This window comes from Acanthaster planci, linkage group LG08, assembly GCF_054643075.1.
Source record: "Acanthaster planci isolate LZ-2023a linkage group LG08, COTS_SCS, whole genome shotgun sequence".
NCBI classification, from domain to species: domain Eukaryota; kingdom Metazoa; phylum Echinodermata; class Asteroidea; order Valvatida; family Acanthasteridae; genus Acanthaster; species Acanthaster planci.
The window spans coordinates 16,714,434-16,730,740 of NC_141784.1; the positions used below are offsets into that span (position 1 = coordinate 16,714,434).

Genomic DNA, 16,307 nt, shown 5'->3' on the forward strand with positions numbered 1-16,307 from the left:
AAGGACATATATTGGTGAGATTTCCACCATCCCAAAAAATGACTGCATCCTAATCTTTTCAGTTCTGTAATGTGGTTGCAAGATGTGAGTTTGTTTACCTCTTCAGGTTCAATCAGCTTGAATTCCAGTCCGCGGCCTGTCCAGGCAATGAAGCCCCCGTTGGCCGGGTCTTCAAGGAGCGTGACCAGAAACTGCCAGAGCTGCAAGGAGCCACGGCGCTGGTAGGGTGGCCCATCACGGAATGCCTCTGGCTTGGTGTCACCTGAAAGGGTGTTGGCAGAATACATATCCAATGAGTTCACATCTTGGTGCAGGCTCGCCTTGCAAAATACTTTTTTCTTTCTCACACTATGCTGGCACTAACGTCTTGGGAAATTGGAATAGCTGTTTATGTAAATTACATTATTGGTGTTAATATCTTTGAACAAATGGCTGCTTCCCACTGGATACTGGTAGCCGCATGCCAGGGTTTCACTGCATATCTGCATGTAATTAGCACACTTGATTACCACTTTTCACAGATGAATTCTGCACGTAGTGCATATGTTTACAACTGTTGCACGACTGACAATAATTGGTTCCCTAGGAAAGCCCAGGGAGGAAGTACCAGTAAAGAAAAAAATAAACAAGACATTAGTGTGAACAAGCATGCCCATCTAATAATTGAGTCATTAGAGGGCACACTATGCACAATCCATTATCAAGCACTTAGCACCTTGGTGCTTAGACCATAGAGCTACAAACCGTAGCTCTATGCTTAGACTAGGTGTACGCCAATAGACTGATGCACTGCAGTAGAACTAACCTGTGCCTGTTTCCTTCAACTTGAGGCACACAAGCGTTTCAGTAGGTCAGAGCATTTTATGAGTCATAAATTTACAGTGTTTAACATGGGCTACTTGAACATGTACTTAATGCATGTCAGCATGGTACCAACATGGTAATGACTTCTAATTCTAGCTGCAGAATCATCTTATACCTAAGACTCCAAGACAAAGCTGCCCAAGTATTCAATACACAACTGAAAATGACAGATGTACGGAGCTGGGAGTGTTTCCTGTTGGTATGTTGTTTGTTGGGTTGGTTGTTTGTTTGGTTGTGGGTTGTAGGGGTGTTTGTTGGTTTGCTTGTAGCCAGTTCTATTTCTCACAGCCTTTGTTGAATTGTGAGGTAGCCTTGCTGAAAGGGAAGCACCATATACCAAATAATCTAAGACAAAACTTTTAAAATTACATCCACATACACATAACACTTTGCTTTGAGTAGAGTTGGTGATACTTTTAATTTACTTTTTTTTTACACACTCTATGGGCCGTACTGTATATTCATGCTAGGGCATATGGTGAGGGAAATGTGCAAAGAGTCATATGGTAAGAAATGCTTCACTTTTGATTTGGCTCATTATAAATACATTAACCCTAACCCCCTTCCCTAACTTTGCCAGCACTCTACCCTGCTGCACCCAGTGACATCCAACAGCTTCCCTAACCCCCTTCCCTAACTTTGCCAGCACCCTACCCTACTGCACCCAGTGACATCCAACAGCTTCCCTAACCCCCTTCCCTAACTTTGCCAGCACCCTGTTGCACCCAGTGACATCCAACAGCTTCCCTAACCCCCTTCCCTAACTTTGCCAGCACCCTAATGCGCCCAGTGACATCCAACAGCTTCCCTAACCCTCTTCCCTAACTTTGCCAGCACCCTACCCTACTGCACCCAGTGACATCCAACAGCTTCCCTAACCCCCTTCCCTAACTTTGCCAGCACCCTGTTGCACCCAGTGACATCCAACAGCTTCCCTAACACCCTTCCCTAACTTTGCCAGCACCCTGTTGCACCCAGTGACATCCAACAGCTTCCCAGACCCCTTTCCCTAACTTTGCCAGCACCCTACCCTGTTGCACCCAGTGACATCCAACAGCTTCCCTAACCCTTCCCTAACTTTGCCACCACCATGCTGCACCCAGCGACATCAGGCAGCTTTAACCACTCGGTGCTGGGGTTTCCGGTACCGGACTCCTTGGTTTGTACACATAGCTGGGCTGCCTGAAATCGGACAAAGGAGCTGGACCTTGTAAGAAAAGACCATATTTGGAACAAAAGAGCCACTGCTGGGAATGACTATCATTTTTTCAGCTGGCATTAGCGGAGGTAATGAAACAATATACCACTGTTTGCGGCATTCAGTGCCCGCGGATTATCAGTGGAGATAAAAGTACTCCAGCACTCTAACGATGAGCGATAAAGTACCGCTGCAGGCTTATCCGGCCACATTTGAAAAGATGCCACTACCATTCAGCAATGCACTGAGCCAATTTCAGGAACCAAGGAAATTACGCAACACCGCACAATCTGGGCTCTCTTTACTGGGCGGCAGGCCTGGCTGCAATACTCGCGTGTCAGCGGAGGTTGCCTATCAGATTGGAGTAGCTACCAGGCAGTCATTTGTGTGGGTGTAAACGCCCAGTAAATGAAGTTATGAATTCTTGAAGAATTTTGAAAATGGGAAATTTTGAAAATCGCCTGAGAACTCGTCCCGCATATCCAAATTCCACCCGGCAGGTAGTGGTTAATGTTTGAAGCCTGGGGAATCCAATATACAACACCTACAGCACCCTGTTGAATCCTGTTGGGTTCAGTATGGTTAGGGTTAAGGTTGAACAGGTACATGTACACAACTATTACATGAATAGTTGTGCAAATACATTTTCCTACGCAGCTGCAATCAAATTACAAAATGAACGCAGCAATAAGTTATGTTGATGTCTTTGCCATGGAGATTTCCCTATATAACAAACTAGAGTCCTTTCTTGTGTGCTTGTTTCTGGATATATGTGCACATATGTTCCCAAGGTGAACCATGCTCAATCATGTACGTGTATACTGCATCTGTGAACAAAAACGTCCAGCACTGTGACTGCTGCCCTTGTTCTCCATGAAGTTCCAACATTTTGTAAACTGTGGCAATCTTCAAATCGAATAGTTCCTACAAGTACAGAAGAGAGTTATATTTGTATATTTGTAACATATTGTTATACATGTATCACTTATTTTACATATTATAATATTTGGTCTTTAAAAATTAATGTCAGTGACCAAACATTTTTTTGTGGAAAGTGTAACATCTCAGCATTCAACAGATTTCCTTAAAACTCCTCTTTCGTTGTAAGGTGGGGAACAATGAAGACGACAATAACGATTCCCTTCATCTTTACAGCACTACCCAGTGGTGTGAACAGCTCAGTTAATTGCCAGACCAGAAGGTGCCTGACATCTCATCACAGAAGTGCTAGTTTGTTTTTAATTCAACCCTGGTCTGAAACTTATGGACATGTACAAACGGCATACATCTAAGCTCAAAGCCCAACACAATCGAGACCATTTTTTCCCCCTCCTCTGCCCCCCTTTCAGTTCATATAATGCCTGTCAGGTCCCATTAGCCCAAGATTAGGACACAAAGCAAACAAGTTGTCGTATCTGGCGTGGCCGATTGCGTTTAATAGGCGGCCAGGACAGGCAGAGCTAATCAGTCCCGTTTTTCTTGATGAATGACTGGCATCGCGGCTCCATTTTTTGTGCCGTTGTTGGCCAGGGAGACTTGTCAGGTTCTCCCATTGTTGCACTTTCTCAGCCCCGGGCATGCCCCCCATACGCCCTGGCCAACCATCTCTCACTGCGATCATAGGGGATTACCATCATCAAGGTCTTCTTTTTTTCTCCTTTCCTTCCCACTTTCCCCCCTTTTCCAAACCCCCTTTTTCCTATCACCATTTGCAGTTTAATGCATCTAGCATATTGTCAGCTAAGTAATCACACCAGGCTGCCAACGAGAGAGACTTTTGTGGGAGTGATGAATTAAGAATCCTCCAGCCCTGACGGTTAACTGATTGAAGCGCAGTCAAATCGCTTTTAGTTGTGCTGGTCTTATCCCAGTAAAACCACTTCGCTGTTCCATCATTCATGAGTATACAGCTACACGTATTGTCTTTTTTTTTTCGTGTGGACCGATTACATTCTCATTTCTTTTTGCTGGCCGACTGGGCCCATCTGTTTTATCATTTCATGGGGAAAAAGATACAGATTGCAGGGCATGATTTTAGTTAAGAATAACTGTAAAATGTATGAGAAATGAAGAAGCACACAGAACTACATGTACAGTAACCACATTTACCTTCAGGGATCTTCTCAGGAACACTGGCATCATCAAAGAAGTGTCTAGCTGTATGTTCAGGAATACATCCTACCAACAGATTAAAAAAGAACAGTCCACTAAGAGCACGAAGTTACCTCAAAACCAGGCCAGAAATGACAGGTAAACATGAATTTCAGACACACGACACGGTATAAAAATCCTTATTGTTACAAAAAAATGGTACATGTACATGTGAATAAGAAAGTTTGCTAAATATTCAATTTCACACAAAAACTGTATTTACTTTATGAATACCAAGTTTGAAATGTAAAATCTGTTCTCATAAGATTCTATGACTTTCCCACAAATTTTGGAAATGTTAACAAAAAAATTCCAGGACTTTTGTAGGCCTGGAAAAAAATGTGGTCATTAACCTAATCACAAAATACTTCATTTACCATTACTGGCCATCCGGACCAGTGCAGTCATATCTGGACTAGTCTGTCACTAGCAGGAGGGTACCCGCTGCATTTTATACATTAAATTGAAAAATAAGGCTTGGCTGGTCTTAAACATGCATTTAAGACTGGCTCAGAATGGATGTGACTAATGCGTGAGCCACAGGTGGGGGCATTATCAGCATTCATTCTCCTGAGCATTCAGTCTCCGGCCAAGCACATATTTATTCCCATTCATAAATACCTTTTTATTCAGAGTCAAAAGAAGTCAATAATGATATTTTTCTTAAGTTTTACTTTCTTTTTTCTCAAGACCCCCACCCATGTTACAGAAGATTCCTTTTGAATGTTGTCCAATAGAATCTCTTTGTATACGGACTTGGCGCACGCATGGTGCATTCTGCGTGTTGTGTTGCACGCACAGTCATGACCAATCCAGTTCATAAGTGTTTAGACCATGCCCACTGCACATGCACTGCACATGTATCATAGAGTTGCATGCACTGATCGCCGTTTACATGGAACCAGAAGTTCATGCGCAACTTCAGCGATCGTCCAATGGGAGCCTGCAAATCGCAGCGCGTCCACCTTACGAACCAGATTGGGATGGAGTAGCCTGTCTCAAATCAGAGTATCAGCATGTGTTTTACGCAGTAGGCATTATTACTTTTCAGCGGACATTATCAAATGTTAACACTCGTTAAAGTTGCACGTTGTTGAATAAGGAGACTTATGAATGAGTTATAATTAAAAGATGACAAATCCGTATTAATGTCTGTTAAAAAAACCAGACACTAGACTCCAATTTACATTAACATTGCTCTTGAAAATTTCTTCAGCATCTTCATTACCAACATCTGTAAATTAATATTCTGCAGTGCAAAGTGTGTTCAAACTTTTTCTTCTAGCCAAGACATGGGGGGTAAGAATAAAACGACATGAAATACATTCTAAAATGTAGAGCCAGTTGGAGATAAAACTTGGGGAATCTTTCATTGGTGATTTTAGTCAAGGTGTATTTCACATCTAGCAACAAAGCATTAGGCTCTGCTCAAGTCTGAAAACTTTACCAGTAAAAAGAATGAGCATCTTCTTTTGAAAGAAATGTCTTCTTTTTGGAAGAAATACTTATTATGCACAGTGAAGCATCACTGGAATGGGCACTGAATAAAAACAAAAAACACCACCTCTGCAAGGTTGGCGATTTTTTGATGAAAAAAAAACACACCAAAATCAGATTTGTTTATTTAAATGTGATTTTTAAATTTTAAATTGGATTAAGTCTTACACCTTGAAGGAACTTAAATTCATTTTGAATGAAAAGGAATGTTTTTACAACTGAGGAAATGTAAGCCGTACTCGCAAAAGGTTAATGGCCAACAGGGTCCATGCATATATCACACGCACTAGTGCAAGCATCAGCTTCATGTACATGTATCAGTGTAGCACAGACACGTAGACAGCCAAGTACGTGGGACCGGGGGTGTTAATAGACTAGTCACTGCAGTGTGCACAGGGCAATGATCACATGGAAAATCACATTTTGTTGGATTACTACACATACTAAGATGAGGATTTTGACCTTGAGATGAAAACATATAACTGAAATACAAACAAGAGATATCCAATTTGTAATCAAAGTCTTCATCAAATGTTTTGATACATGTAGTTTGGATTGTTTCCAATGACGTTTGCATGACAATTAATATTGTTGAATGCAGACATGATTACTGTGCCATGCTTCATAGGTCTGGTGCAGTGTACTGGCTCCTGGCTATTCCACTGTCATTCATGTAATTTAATGGCAGAAACCAGCAAAACACTACTTCCAACACCATATGCCATACAACTGGTACTTTCACCTCTGTTTGAGATGAAAAAAGCTTGTCGTGCTGGGGATTATGTCTTGAAAACTGAAGTTGGAAAGTTTTCTGTAGTTTCTACACATGATACTTTTTTTCTTGCAAATGGGAGCAGATATTTAGTATAACATGGGGACAATCTTGCCAACAATTGTGATACAAATACACAAATGTTTGGGCACAAAACTACGCCTTGACTGATGCACTGGACTTCAAGGACTTGAAACTGGTCAAAGACAATATTTGAGGGAATTTAGCCACCAGACCAGTGTCATGTTCAACCCCTGATAACTAAAATATGAAGGCTTCAACCAAACTAAAATCCTTGGCTAAAAAAAAGGAGCAGATTGTAAGCCATGATCTGCAGAGCACACCCAGGGTAGTTTTCCAATTCAAGAGATCTGAAGATCAAATGTCACTAATACCCCTTTGATGACAAAGTTACCTACGAGGCAACCCTTCCAACTATTCCTTCAAATTTTGTGCAAAATGACTATGAGGCTGTCTGGCAAATCACTGGCACATGGCCAACATCAAAAAGTCAAGTCTGTTTTTGTTGTGCGTTATGGGGGGGGCCCTTGAACGAACAGGATATGACATGGCGGCAAAAATGATTGGAAGTGGTTTGAAATACCTCATAATCAAAAGTGGAACGGATTTACAATCACTGTAACATCTTTGTTGTCACATCAATCTTAATAAGTATTTGTTCTTATGTAAAGATTAGAAAATATTTGGTTCATTACTAGTAGTATTTTTAGCCAACTGCCTTATATGCCTTGCTGCATATGCCATAATTATAGTAAAGAGGAACAGTTCCAATTATATAATGCTGTACATGTAGATGTATACTTGCAGACTTTAATTGCTTGGAACTGGCAAAAAAGTTTTTGTAAGAGCTTGGTTAATGGACGTTTGGCAAGCAACCGATCCTAAAATACATATAACTCTGGATACAGCCCTCTAACAGACAATATGACCCAAGAAATAGGATGACTCAAGCCCTTCCACTGTATATTTCAACTGGTATGAACATTTTAGCTTAATCTGCATGACAAGGGAACATACTGAGGCCTGTGTCACTGACACTAAGTAATATGAGGATCATCCAAGAGATGGCTGAAACAGGATTAACTTCAGAAACTTGATTGTAAATACAGCAAAGTTCAGCTGTACATTATAATGATGTTACCAACTGCCTGCCCTATAGTCTTAAATAAATGTAATGCTCTGCTATCAACATGTACAATCCCCCCTCCCCCAGTGGACTGGTATACTTGCCAAGATGTTACAAAGTAACCAGTCATTAAATACAAGAGATGATACTGGAACAGGGCAGGCTTTGTCTGACCAAATCTCTTGCCACTTACCCTCAGTATTTCCTTGGTGGTTGTACATTTCCCCACGCTGGAACCCCATGCAACAGGAATTGGGTACCTCTGAAAAAAGTCAAGATCAATATAAACACAATCAAATTAAATCTTGCAAATAGACTGCATTTGGCATTTTCAGCAGACCTTCAAATTCACCTTTGTGAAACTTAGCTCCGACAAGTTTAATTAAAGGGAAAACATCCTGTGGGTTGTTGCCTCATATACCCTTGGGCACATGTTACGTGTAGTTGGTGACTGAAGATTGCAAATTGTACCAACTGCATACCAACAAACCAAGCTAGCTACAGATTTTTTGTGGCAATATTTGACACATCATACTCACTTCCAACTACAAGCACAACCAGAGTGAAATGAACACCCCTCATTAACAACTGTTTATGTCATCTTGCAAAATGTACACACAGTCAACCCTCGTTAGTAAGAGCACTGTCAATACAAGATTCTGCTTATAACAAGGACATTTTTTGGTCCCAATCCTTTCTTTTTCATTGTTTTCATTCCTGATAATGCAAGATTCCTGTTATAACAAGGTACATGTAATTTACCAACTCTGAAGGACCTCTTATTAACGAGGTTCAACTGCAGCATGGGAGTTACTCCAAAGGCTTTCACATCTGAATAATTTGGCAGCTGTGGGCAAAATCTTGTGCGTGATCATTAAATAATGATTCCGTCATCACAACAATGGGAGAATTCTCAACAGTGTGTTTTGTGTTGTGGCAGTGTGCGGTGGAGTGTGTTTCCTCTTTGAACACTGGGCTATTGTTTGGTGCTTCCTGTTCTTTATTTTCCCAATCTTATCCTTGGTAGGCTAGCAGGGAATGCCATGTGTATATTAAAACATGAGTAGGTGACCAAAGCTTTTGTGAAGCTTATAGGCTGACAGCGGCTCCATGCTTTGGGCTCAGACTTTTACAAGCCCTGGACAAGTTCACCAGGGAACCTTCTGAATCCTGCAGAATCTTCCACTATGTAGGAAAAAAATTGGACTTTCTTTCCACTTTCAAGTTTCAAGGATCACAGGGTCCCTGTGAAGCTGGGACAGGGTTCAGATGTGCCTTCCTCATTCGTACAAACTTCTACAAAATCCTCCAAAACTCCTTGTGAATTTGACAGGGAGGGGAGTTATGGTTTAATTGTACTGTGAATAGAAATTTGGCTTAATGGAGAAACTGCCATATTATTTTGGAATGCACGATGTATCGATTATGTACAATTTTGGAGAAACTGCATATCAGGCAAACAATACTTGTAGTTGTACATGTGGTCGTTGAGAAAATGTTGTACAAGAACTAGGTGATAATGGCATGTAGATAACACATCAAAATGTAACACTGTTCCTGCAGTTTCTGTATGCACAAAACAAAGTCTCAGACATCTGCAGATAAAGAGAAGGAACTATCATATTTTACATTAACCCATGTGTTTCAGAAATACAGGAGGCACTCCTGTATTACTAGGCAAATTAAACCTGAGATTTGCATCTGCCCAGAGTCATATCATCACAATATCAACTTCCATCCAAACCAGTTTCAAGGAGGCAAAAAAAAAGACAGATTGTTGTGTTTTTATTACAGATGGTTAACACATCCACTACCAGTTGATTGCCAAAGGCCCCCTTCCCTCATCCAACTCCAATGAATAGGGCTCCTGGCATGGAGCGTCCATCTCAAAGTTCAAGAGCAGAAGCAACACAAGGCAATCTGCAAATTAAACCCTCCCCGCTGTCGTTATGTTTGTGGGGCGAACACTAGTCTGACTAGTCAACCGGGCAATGGGGAAGGGGGGGAGGTTTAAGGCCGCAAGCAGTAGGACCATGTGTCACCGCCATTAATATCACCAATCGGCTAATGATGATTAAGTACAAAGCGAAAAACGAGCCGTTAACAGCAAAAACAGATAGGTCCTCTTCGTTCAAGGAAAACGTTGATTGCGTACAGAATCAGGGCATGAACGGTACATGACTCTTTATAACAAGAGAGGGCTTTAATGTAAGTATACCAGTACATGTAGTTCAACTAAGGTTCCTAATCCTAATTGGGGATGTTAAGTCTTCTATCCTTTTTTGGGGGGAGGGGAAGGGACAGCATCATGGATTTAGCAGAAAAACTGGCACACATACCAGTAACAAGAGCAGATTGCTACGAGAAGAATGTGCATGTAAAACGTTGGTGGGCACCACAAGATGAATGAATATTAACTTGCCATGTATTCACCATGTACATCATCCATTAGCAGAATCGCCAACAAGAGATCAGTGCAAACTCCATGCCACACCACCACTGATTAATGTCTGTAATTTGCAATACAGCCCGCACTTTGTTTCTCTGTTTTTTTTGGGGGGGTGTCTTCCACACTTCTCTTTTCAGAGCCATGCTGGCCACTGAAAATTGATAGAAGGGCCTCTATTTTCTTGACTTTCCACTACTTCTCCAGATGCAGCCAAACTTTAATTAATGACCCTAGGACCACAGGGCCTGCGCAAGCTTGTAGTGTTTGGCCAGCGTAATTAATATAGTTGATGCCATTGCGGCTAAGTGGCTGGAGCGTCTTGGCCCATGTAATTGTATAGCAATTGCGAGTCATCTTCTGGTATAAATCACCGGCCTGTGGGTGCTATGTACATACCATTCTATATTTCATTATTCTAATCCATCTTTCTCAGGTCCCCAAACCCCTGTTGTCTAGTACCAGTTTGAGAGTTCGTCTGTACTCCCCTCCAAACTTCTTGTCCAGATTCCCAGAATAATGAAGTCTCCTTACTTTCATCATGTCTTTCCCTGGTGGTGTGGGTACCTTGCAGCATCCCAACTATTCAAAAGTAGTGTTTGCATTCAGTTTGCATGGGGGAGATAACATTCACCAGGACAATGGCTACTTTTCCTATTCTAAGATTTCTAAGCATCCTGGGAAATTTTCTGTTAACTTTTCCTAGTCTAATGGTTACTTTTACAGGCCAAACTGTGCCCAGTGAAATTTTGACCCGGGGTAAATTTTTCTGAGACAGAAAGTCCAGTGCAAGCAATGCAAGCCTCACACAGCTGCAAAGTTGGCTCCAGCATGAATATCATACCGTACTTCATACACTATACCCCAGCTGGCGATGCATGGAGGGAGCAATTACTTTGGATGGGAAATTCGGAACCGAGTTGCGGGGACATATATCTGTCCTTGTGATGGATTCATCCCCCTAATAACTATCGTTTAACATATGTAACATGCCATCCCTAGAACAACGGTGTCAGCACGCATCGCGTGCCCACATTAATGTGTCAGGTTTTGGCTAGCCACTCATTTCTCCACACAATGTGCTTCTTTCATTTTCAAATGTTTATTCAGTTGTTGTTATTAATGTTTTTTTCTTATGGATCAATGTTTTGTAAAACCTTACCAACTAAGATGCTGTTTTCCACTTAAATGCGATCGTGGATCCCCTTTTCAAATTCTAGTTAATCAAAAACCTTTTTTTTTTTATCAAAGTCATACTAGTTAATATTAGGACCAGTAACATTGTAAAGACATGAGGCAAAGCTGTCCAATGATGTGTATTTGTGGGTAACGCCAGCTGATAAAACTGCAGAAAAGTAGAAGAATTTGGACAATTTAATTTTGATCATCATCTCGGCAAAACCACACATATACGAAAAACAGAACATCTCTTTTGGCAATCTAAGAAACTGTCTGGCTTGTTTTACTCGCATGGTTTTTGTGCTTGTACCGGTCTGTTCCATTCCACACAAACAGTTAAAAACAGCTTCATTTATGCTCTTGCTTCTTCTAAAGCGACACGTACCTGTATCTCTCTCCAATTTTTTCCAGTAGATTCTCTGCTTTATGCCCGATGTGCGATGCAGGTGCAGAGAATTATTTTCAAATCATAATCACAAAACATTTCTCTGACATGATACCACACCACGCTGCTGCCATTGATATTAGTTAATCCCTGAATAAGCCATACAGTATGCTACGTCATACCTCTCTGTAACACACCTTAAGTTCTTACTATTGATGTAGTCAAAATGCCTGCTTGTGTCCAGCTAGGCTAAGAATAATGGTGACTTCATTTAGAACTGAATATGGCAATGAAGTGAACTACATGTGAATGACAGAGTGAGAAAGGAGTTCCCCTTTTTTGAAGGGAAGGGGTTGAATAAAATTGTGCCCATAGAGCCTTTGGATTTTTTAATTTAAACTGACCACGACAAGAATATGATCTGCCTGTATGTCATTGGTTTAAACGTTTTGAGAAAGTCAAAAATTTCAAGAATTTTTATTATATTATATTTTACTTATTTCTTTTGGGGGAAGGGTGCTTGGGGAGATTAGGACACATCATGTATATATAAATGTACCAGGTATGTGGTATATATATAACACACATTTTAACAAATTAATTATAAAAAGATATACTGTACACGTAATTCATTAAAAAAAGGATGTATGTATCAGTTATGAAATTGTTCACAACTTTTATAGCGGCTGTGTACAAGTACCGAACAAAGAGCGGACAGGTTCATTCAGATTTATCTTTTGGTGTGGAGATAATTTCTGTCAGTGCTCCATCATTTTACCCGCGTCAATTCACACGGGGGAAGAGTTAAAAAAAACTGCTTCAACGGTTACGGTTACATTCAAGAAGTTGCCCACCTGGAATAAGATCTGCTTTATGGATGATGGGACTAGAAGCTGACATGGATAAATGATCCGTAGTTTTCGAAACAATTTGTTTTGAAACTGCCAGATTTCTCTCCCCCCCCAATTAAGCATCGCTTCATGCCAATGATGTTATATCACATTGGAAAAGGGCAAGTCCACCAAAAGTTTCCCTTTCCCTGTACCAGGAAAGCAACTTGGACTTTGACCCAAAAAACGAGGAAATTCCAATCTTTCCAAGACTTTGTACAGTGTTTTTCAATTTTCCATGGCATGAGTGAGGGTTAAAAATGAGGAAATCAGCTGATCCGAGGAAAAGTTGCATGCCTGCTACGTGTAATTTCTTAATTTCCTTCGTTATGCAACTGTCACAACAGGGGTCGAAATAAACGGTGGTCCGCTGGCCCGGGGCCACCAAAAAATTCATTCTCCAATAAGGATGGTCCGCCAGGACAGTGGTCATATGAGAAACACTACCACATTTTCAAAACTTTCATCCCATTTTACGACTTGTGTTTCAAATAACCGGTGCAGCACTTTTGAGTTCATGGTATAATTTCACAGTTCCAAATTTTAAATGAACTGAATGCTCATTTAAATACTTTTAATCTATTGTGTGGTAATGCCTGACCTCAGGATGGGGTACGGCTAGGTTGGCAGGTTTGCTTTGGTAGTAGCGCGGTGCAGTGGGAACCAGTGAAGCCTTGCTTCTCTGCATTGAGCAATAATGTGAAGCAAAATGTGAAGGGAACTTATGAAAATAATGGAACATTCTTTCCAAATGTGGCGAATGTAAGCAGGCAAACGAAAAAATTCCCAAGGTTTTAGATGTAAAAAAAAGTTGTGAGGTATTCTTTGAAGACAGGAAAAACAGGATTTGTTTTTTTCTTTTCTTTTGTATTTTTAAATGTGTTTTTCTAACTTACCAATATAAATTTTACGGTCGTGCCAAAAATTTATTATCGGTCACATAACCAGAAGCTGAACTAGTTTTTTTTTTGATCTTGAAAAGTGTATTTAAATCCAGGCTGGCTTATCAGCTGTTTTGGTTGAGAAGCTCCACTGATGCAAATGGGCATGTGTGGTGGGCCTGATCAATTTCTTTACATGTACTCAACCTGGGCCACCAAATTTTCACAAGGGCCAGTGCGGTGCACTTCCCCACTGGCCTTGCAGGCCACCAAGAGATTGAAGTTAATTTTGACCCCTGCAAAAAGACTAATAATTGGGGGAGGGGAATATTCTTTTGAGCATAACACTGAACCCTGTGAATCTTTCCACATGGGATAAAACTCCTGTTAGGTGCACATAGTGAGCACGAAATAGACATTTTAAGCTGTACTAAATTACCAAAAAAAAAAAAAATCCTATAAACCCCCTTGCATCAAAATCCTGGTAGAAGAGCAATGGTTGTTTTATTGCTTGTAAAACATACCAGTACTTATTATGGCGATAGATATTATTTTGTGACTTTTTCACTGGTACATGCATGGTATGGGCACAATGGCACAATCAGCCTCCACCTGTTGTACTACCAAACAGCAGTGAATATTAAATACATTATGCCAAAATAAAGGGAATTATGAGCTGCTCTTTAGTCATTAGCTGTGGAAATTAAGGCAAATAAATGTGTCTCTTGCAATGCCTTCATAGTACTCCTGAATTGCTCAACCCATCTGCCGTGCCACAGTGGACTGAATGGAATCGTTTGAAGATATCACTCGTGATTGATCCTGAAGCTTGAATGTCCCCTTCCGTTGTGTCAAGTCTGAAGAAAAGGAATCAATCTTGACGGAATCCAGTCTCGCCTTTAAATATTTTATGTCTGCCCCTGGTGGGAATGACGGTCCTAAATTATGGGGTTATTCCAACCAATTAGGGGTGTAACTGTCTGTGACAATGACAAAATAAATTTGAAAACACATCTTTAATTTCAAGCCACCTATTCATTTCCACCATGAGGCTTTGTAGTATTATTAAGGAATGAGGCAGAAACTGGTACCCAGATCCATGTCTCTATCTTTTATCCAGTACCTTTATATGTACAAAGGGGCTACTTGCATGTACCGGTACACGGTGTTATTTATTTCCTGCACAGCGAACAACTTTAGAAGACTCCAAAGGGTCCTTGTAAGAGGGCAGAGAGAGAAAGGGCCCATGGCTACATGGAGGAACACTATATTTTCCTTCTGTACAACAAACATCAGACTTTTATAAACTTGTAAACTTACTGTAGCCTGCAGACTGAATATGCAAAGGCCAGCTGTGGTCACATAAAGTGTAAACTAAGTTTTAACTCCATTTACCAAACCAGGATAAATTCTTTCATGATTTGGTTACGAAAAGAGAAAGAAAATGCTAAACGTGTACAAAGATAAACCGAAATCACTAACATATAGTGTTTGAAAACTGAGATTGTATGTATGCAAAACCGTGCAAATAAATGAAGAATGGTTTGAACATAATACTGGTCCAGTGGCCAAATACCACTCCAACTATCGTAGCCCAATCAAGTCCTTATAGAAGGGGTCCAACTGACCAGTTAAGGCATATTTCTGAACACTCCTTGATACATGCATTTCTTCCATCACTGTCTGCAATGCACAATTTATGAAATGTCAGTTCCCATTCAAAAAGAAAATTCTTAAACATAGAAACCTAAAGAAAAAGGTTTTTTTTTCCCAAAGTAAACTAAAAACTAAAACTATAGCCATCAAATGTGACAATTGCTTTCTGATCAGGTGGTGTGTTGTAGTGAAAGCACACATGGCATAAGGCAGTATGTGCAGTTGGGCTGATTTCTGCCACTAAATTTCCTAAACAATAATGAAAGACCTAGTGGTGCGAGGAACCTACAAGGAATGGTATACTATTTGTGTCTGCATTCAACAACGACTGTACATGTAGGTCCAAACTTTCAAAGCATTAGATGAAGATTTCTAAGAGTGAAGTAACAAAATGGGTTTATATTTTCTGTGTTTCATTATCAAGTATTCATATTCAGGCAAAAAGTCTCATCTTACATATAGCAGCAATGGAAAGAAATGTGATTTTCTGGGTGACCATCGCCTTGCCTGGACCAGTGTATGTATGAGGCGGTGGTCAGTCTATGGTTGTCTACATGCAACACTCATGACCTGCGATACATGAACCAAATTGGCCATAGCCTAGGGTGAGACTGAAGGAGCATGAATCATCCACGAAATAATCACCAGAGGGTTTTTGAGGGTCCCAAAGTAGCACAGTCTACAGTAAACATAAATGTATCTGCCTACCAGGACGTGTATCAGCACCCCTTCAAATACCCCTTTCTTGTACTTAATATCAACTCTTATCCCAGTACATAAAAAATTAGTTTTACACAGATGTTCCAGATTTTAAAAGAGATTGAAATCAGAAAAATCCTGATGAAAAAATGCCGATATCAGGAAATATCCCTACAAACCCCCCCCCCAAATTTTTGTTTCCAAGTACATGTACGGCTCAAATTTTCCTTCACTTTTGAGATATTTTTATCTGTTGTAAATACGCTCCTTTGAATGCAAAGAAAAGTGCAGTTACCGGTACTTCAATGAGTTAGACTCAATGACTTTTGTAAAACAGAGAAATTTTGTAACAAATCCTGTGGGACTGCATATGATGTACAGTACTTAATGGGATGAAACGGGATGCAGAACAACGTTTGAGAATTTTCGGGATTTATTTCATGTTAGTAATTCTTACGGCTACATCCTGGGTCTAGAAGGAAAATTCCCAACACATTTGGCATCACAAGACATTAATTTACAGATGGTGGAGACACCAGAAG

At 40.5% G+C, this 16,307-nt stretch overlaps 1 protein-coding gene across 2 annotated transcripts in view; it reads right to left on the bottom strand.

The window, feature by feature from the left end:
- Positions 1-16,307, bottom strand: part of LOC110986610 (ETS translocation variant 1-like) — an 89,999-nt gene that overhangs the window by 6,525 nt on the left and 67,167 nt on the right. For both annotated transcript variants that reach the window (XM_022248611.2, XM_022248612.2), the window contains 3 exons: positions 7,823-7,891; positions 4,172-4,240; positions 99-262 (listed from right to left, as the gene is read on the bottom strand). In XM_022248611.2, the coding sequence (XP_022104303.2) occupies positions 99-262; positions 4,172-4,240; positions 7,823-7,891 (302 nt within the window). The remainder of the gene's footprint in view (positions 1-98; positions 263-4,171; positions 4,241-7,822; positions 7,892-16,307) is intronic.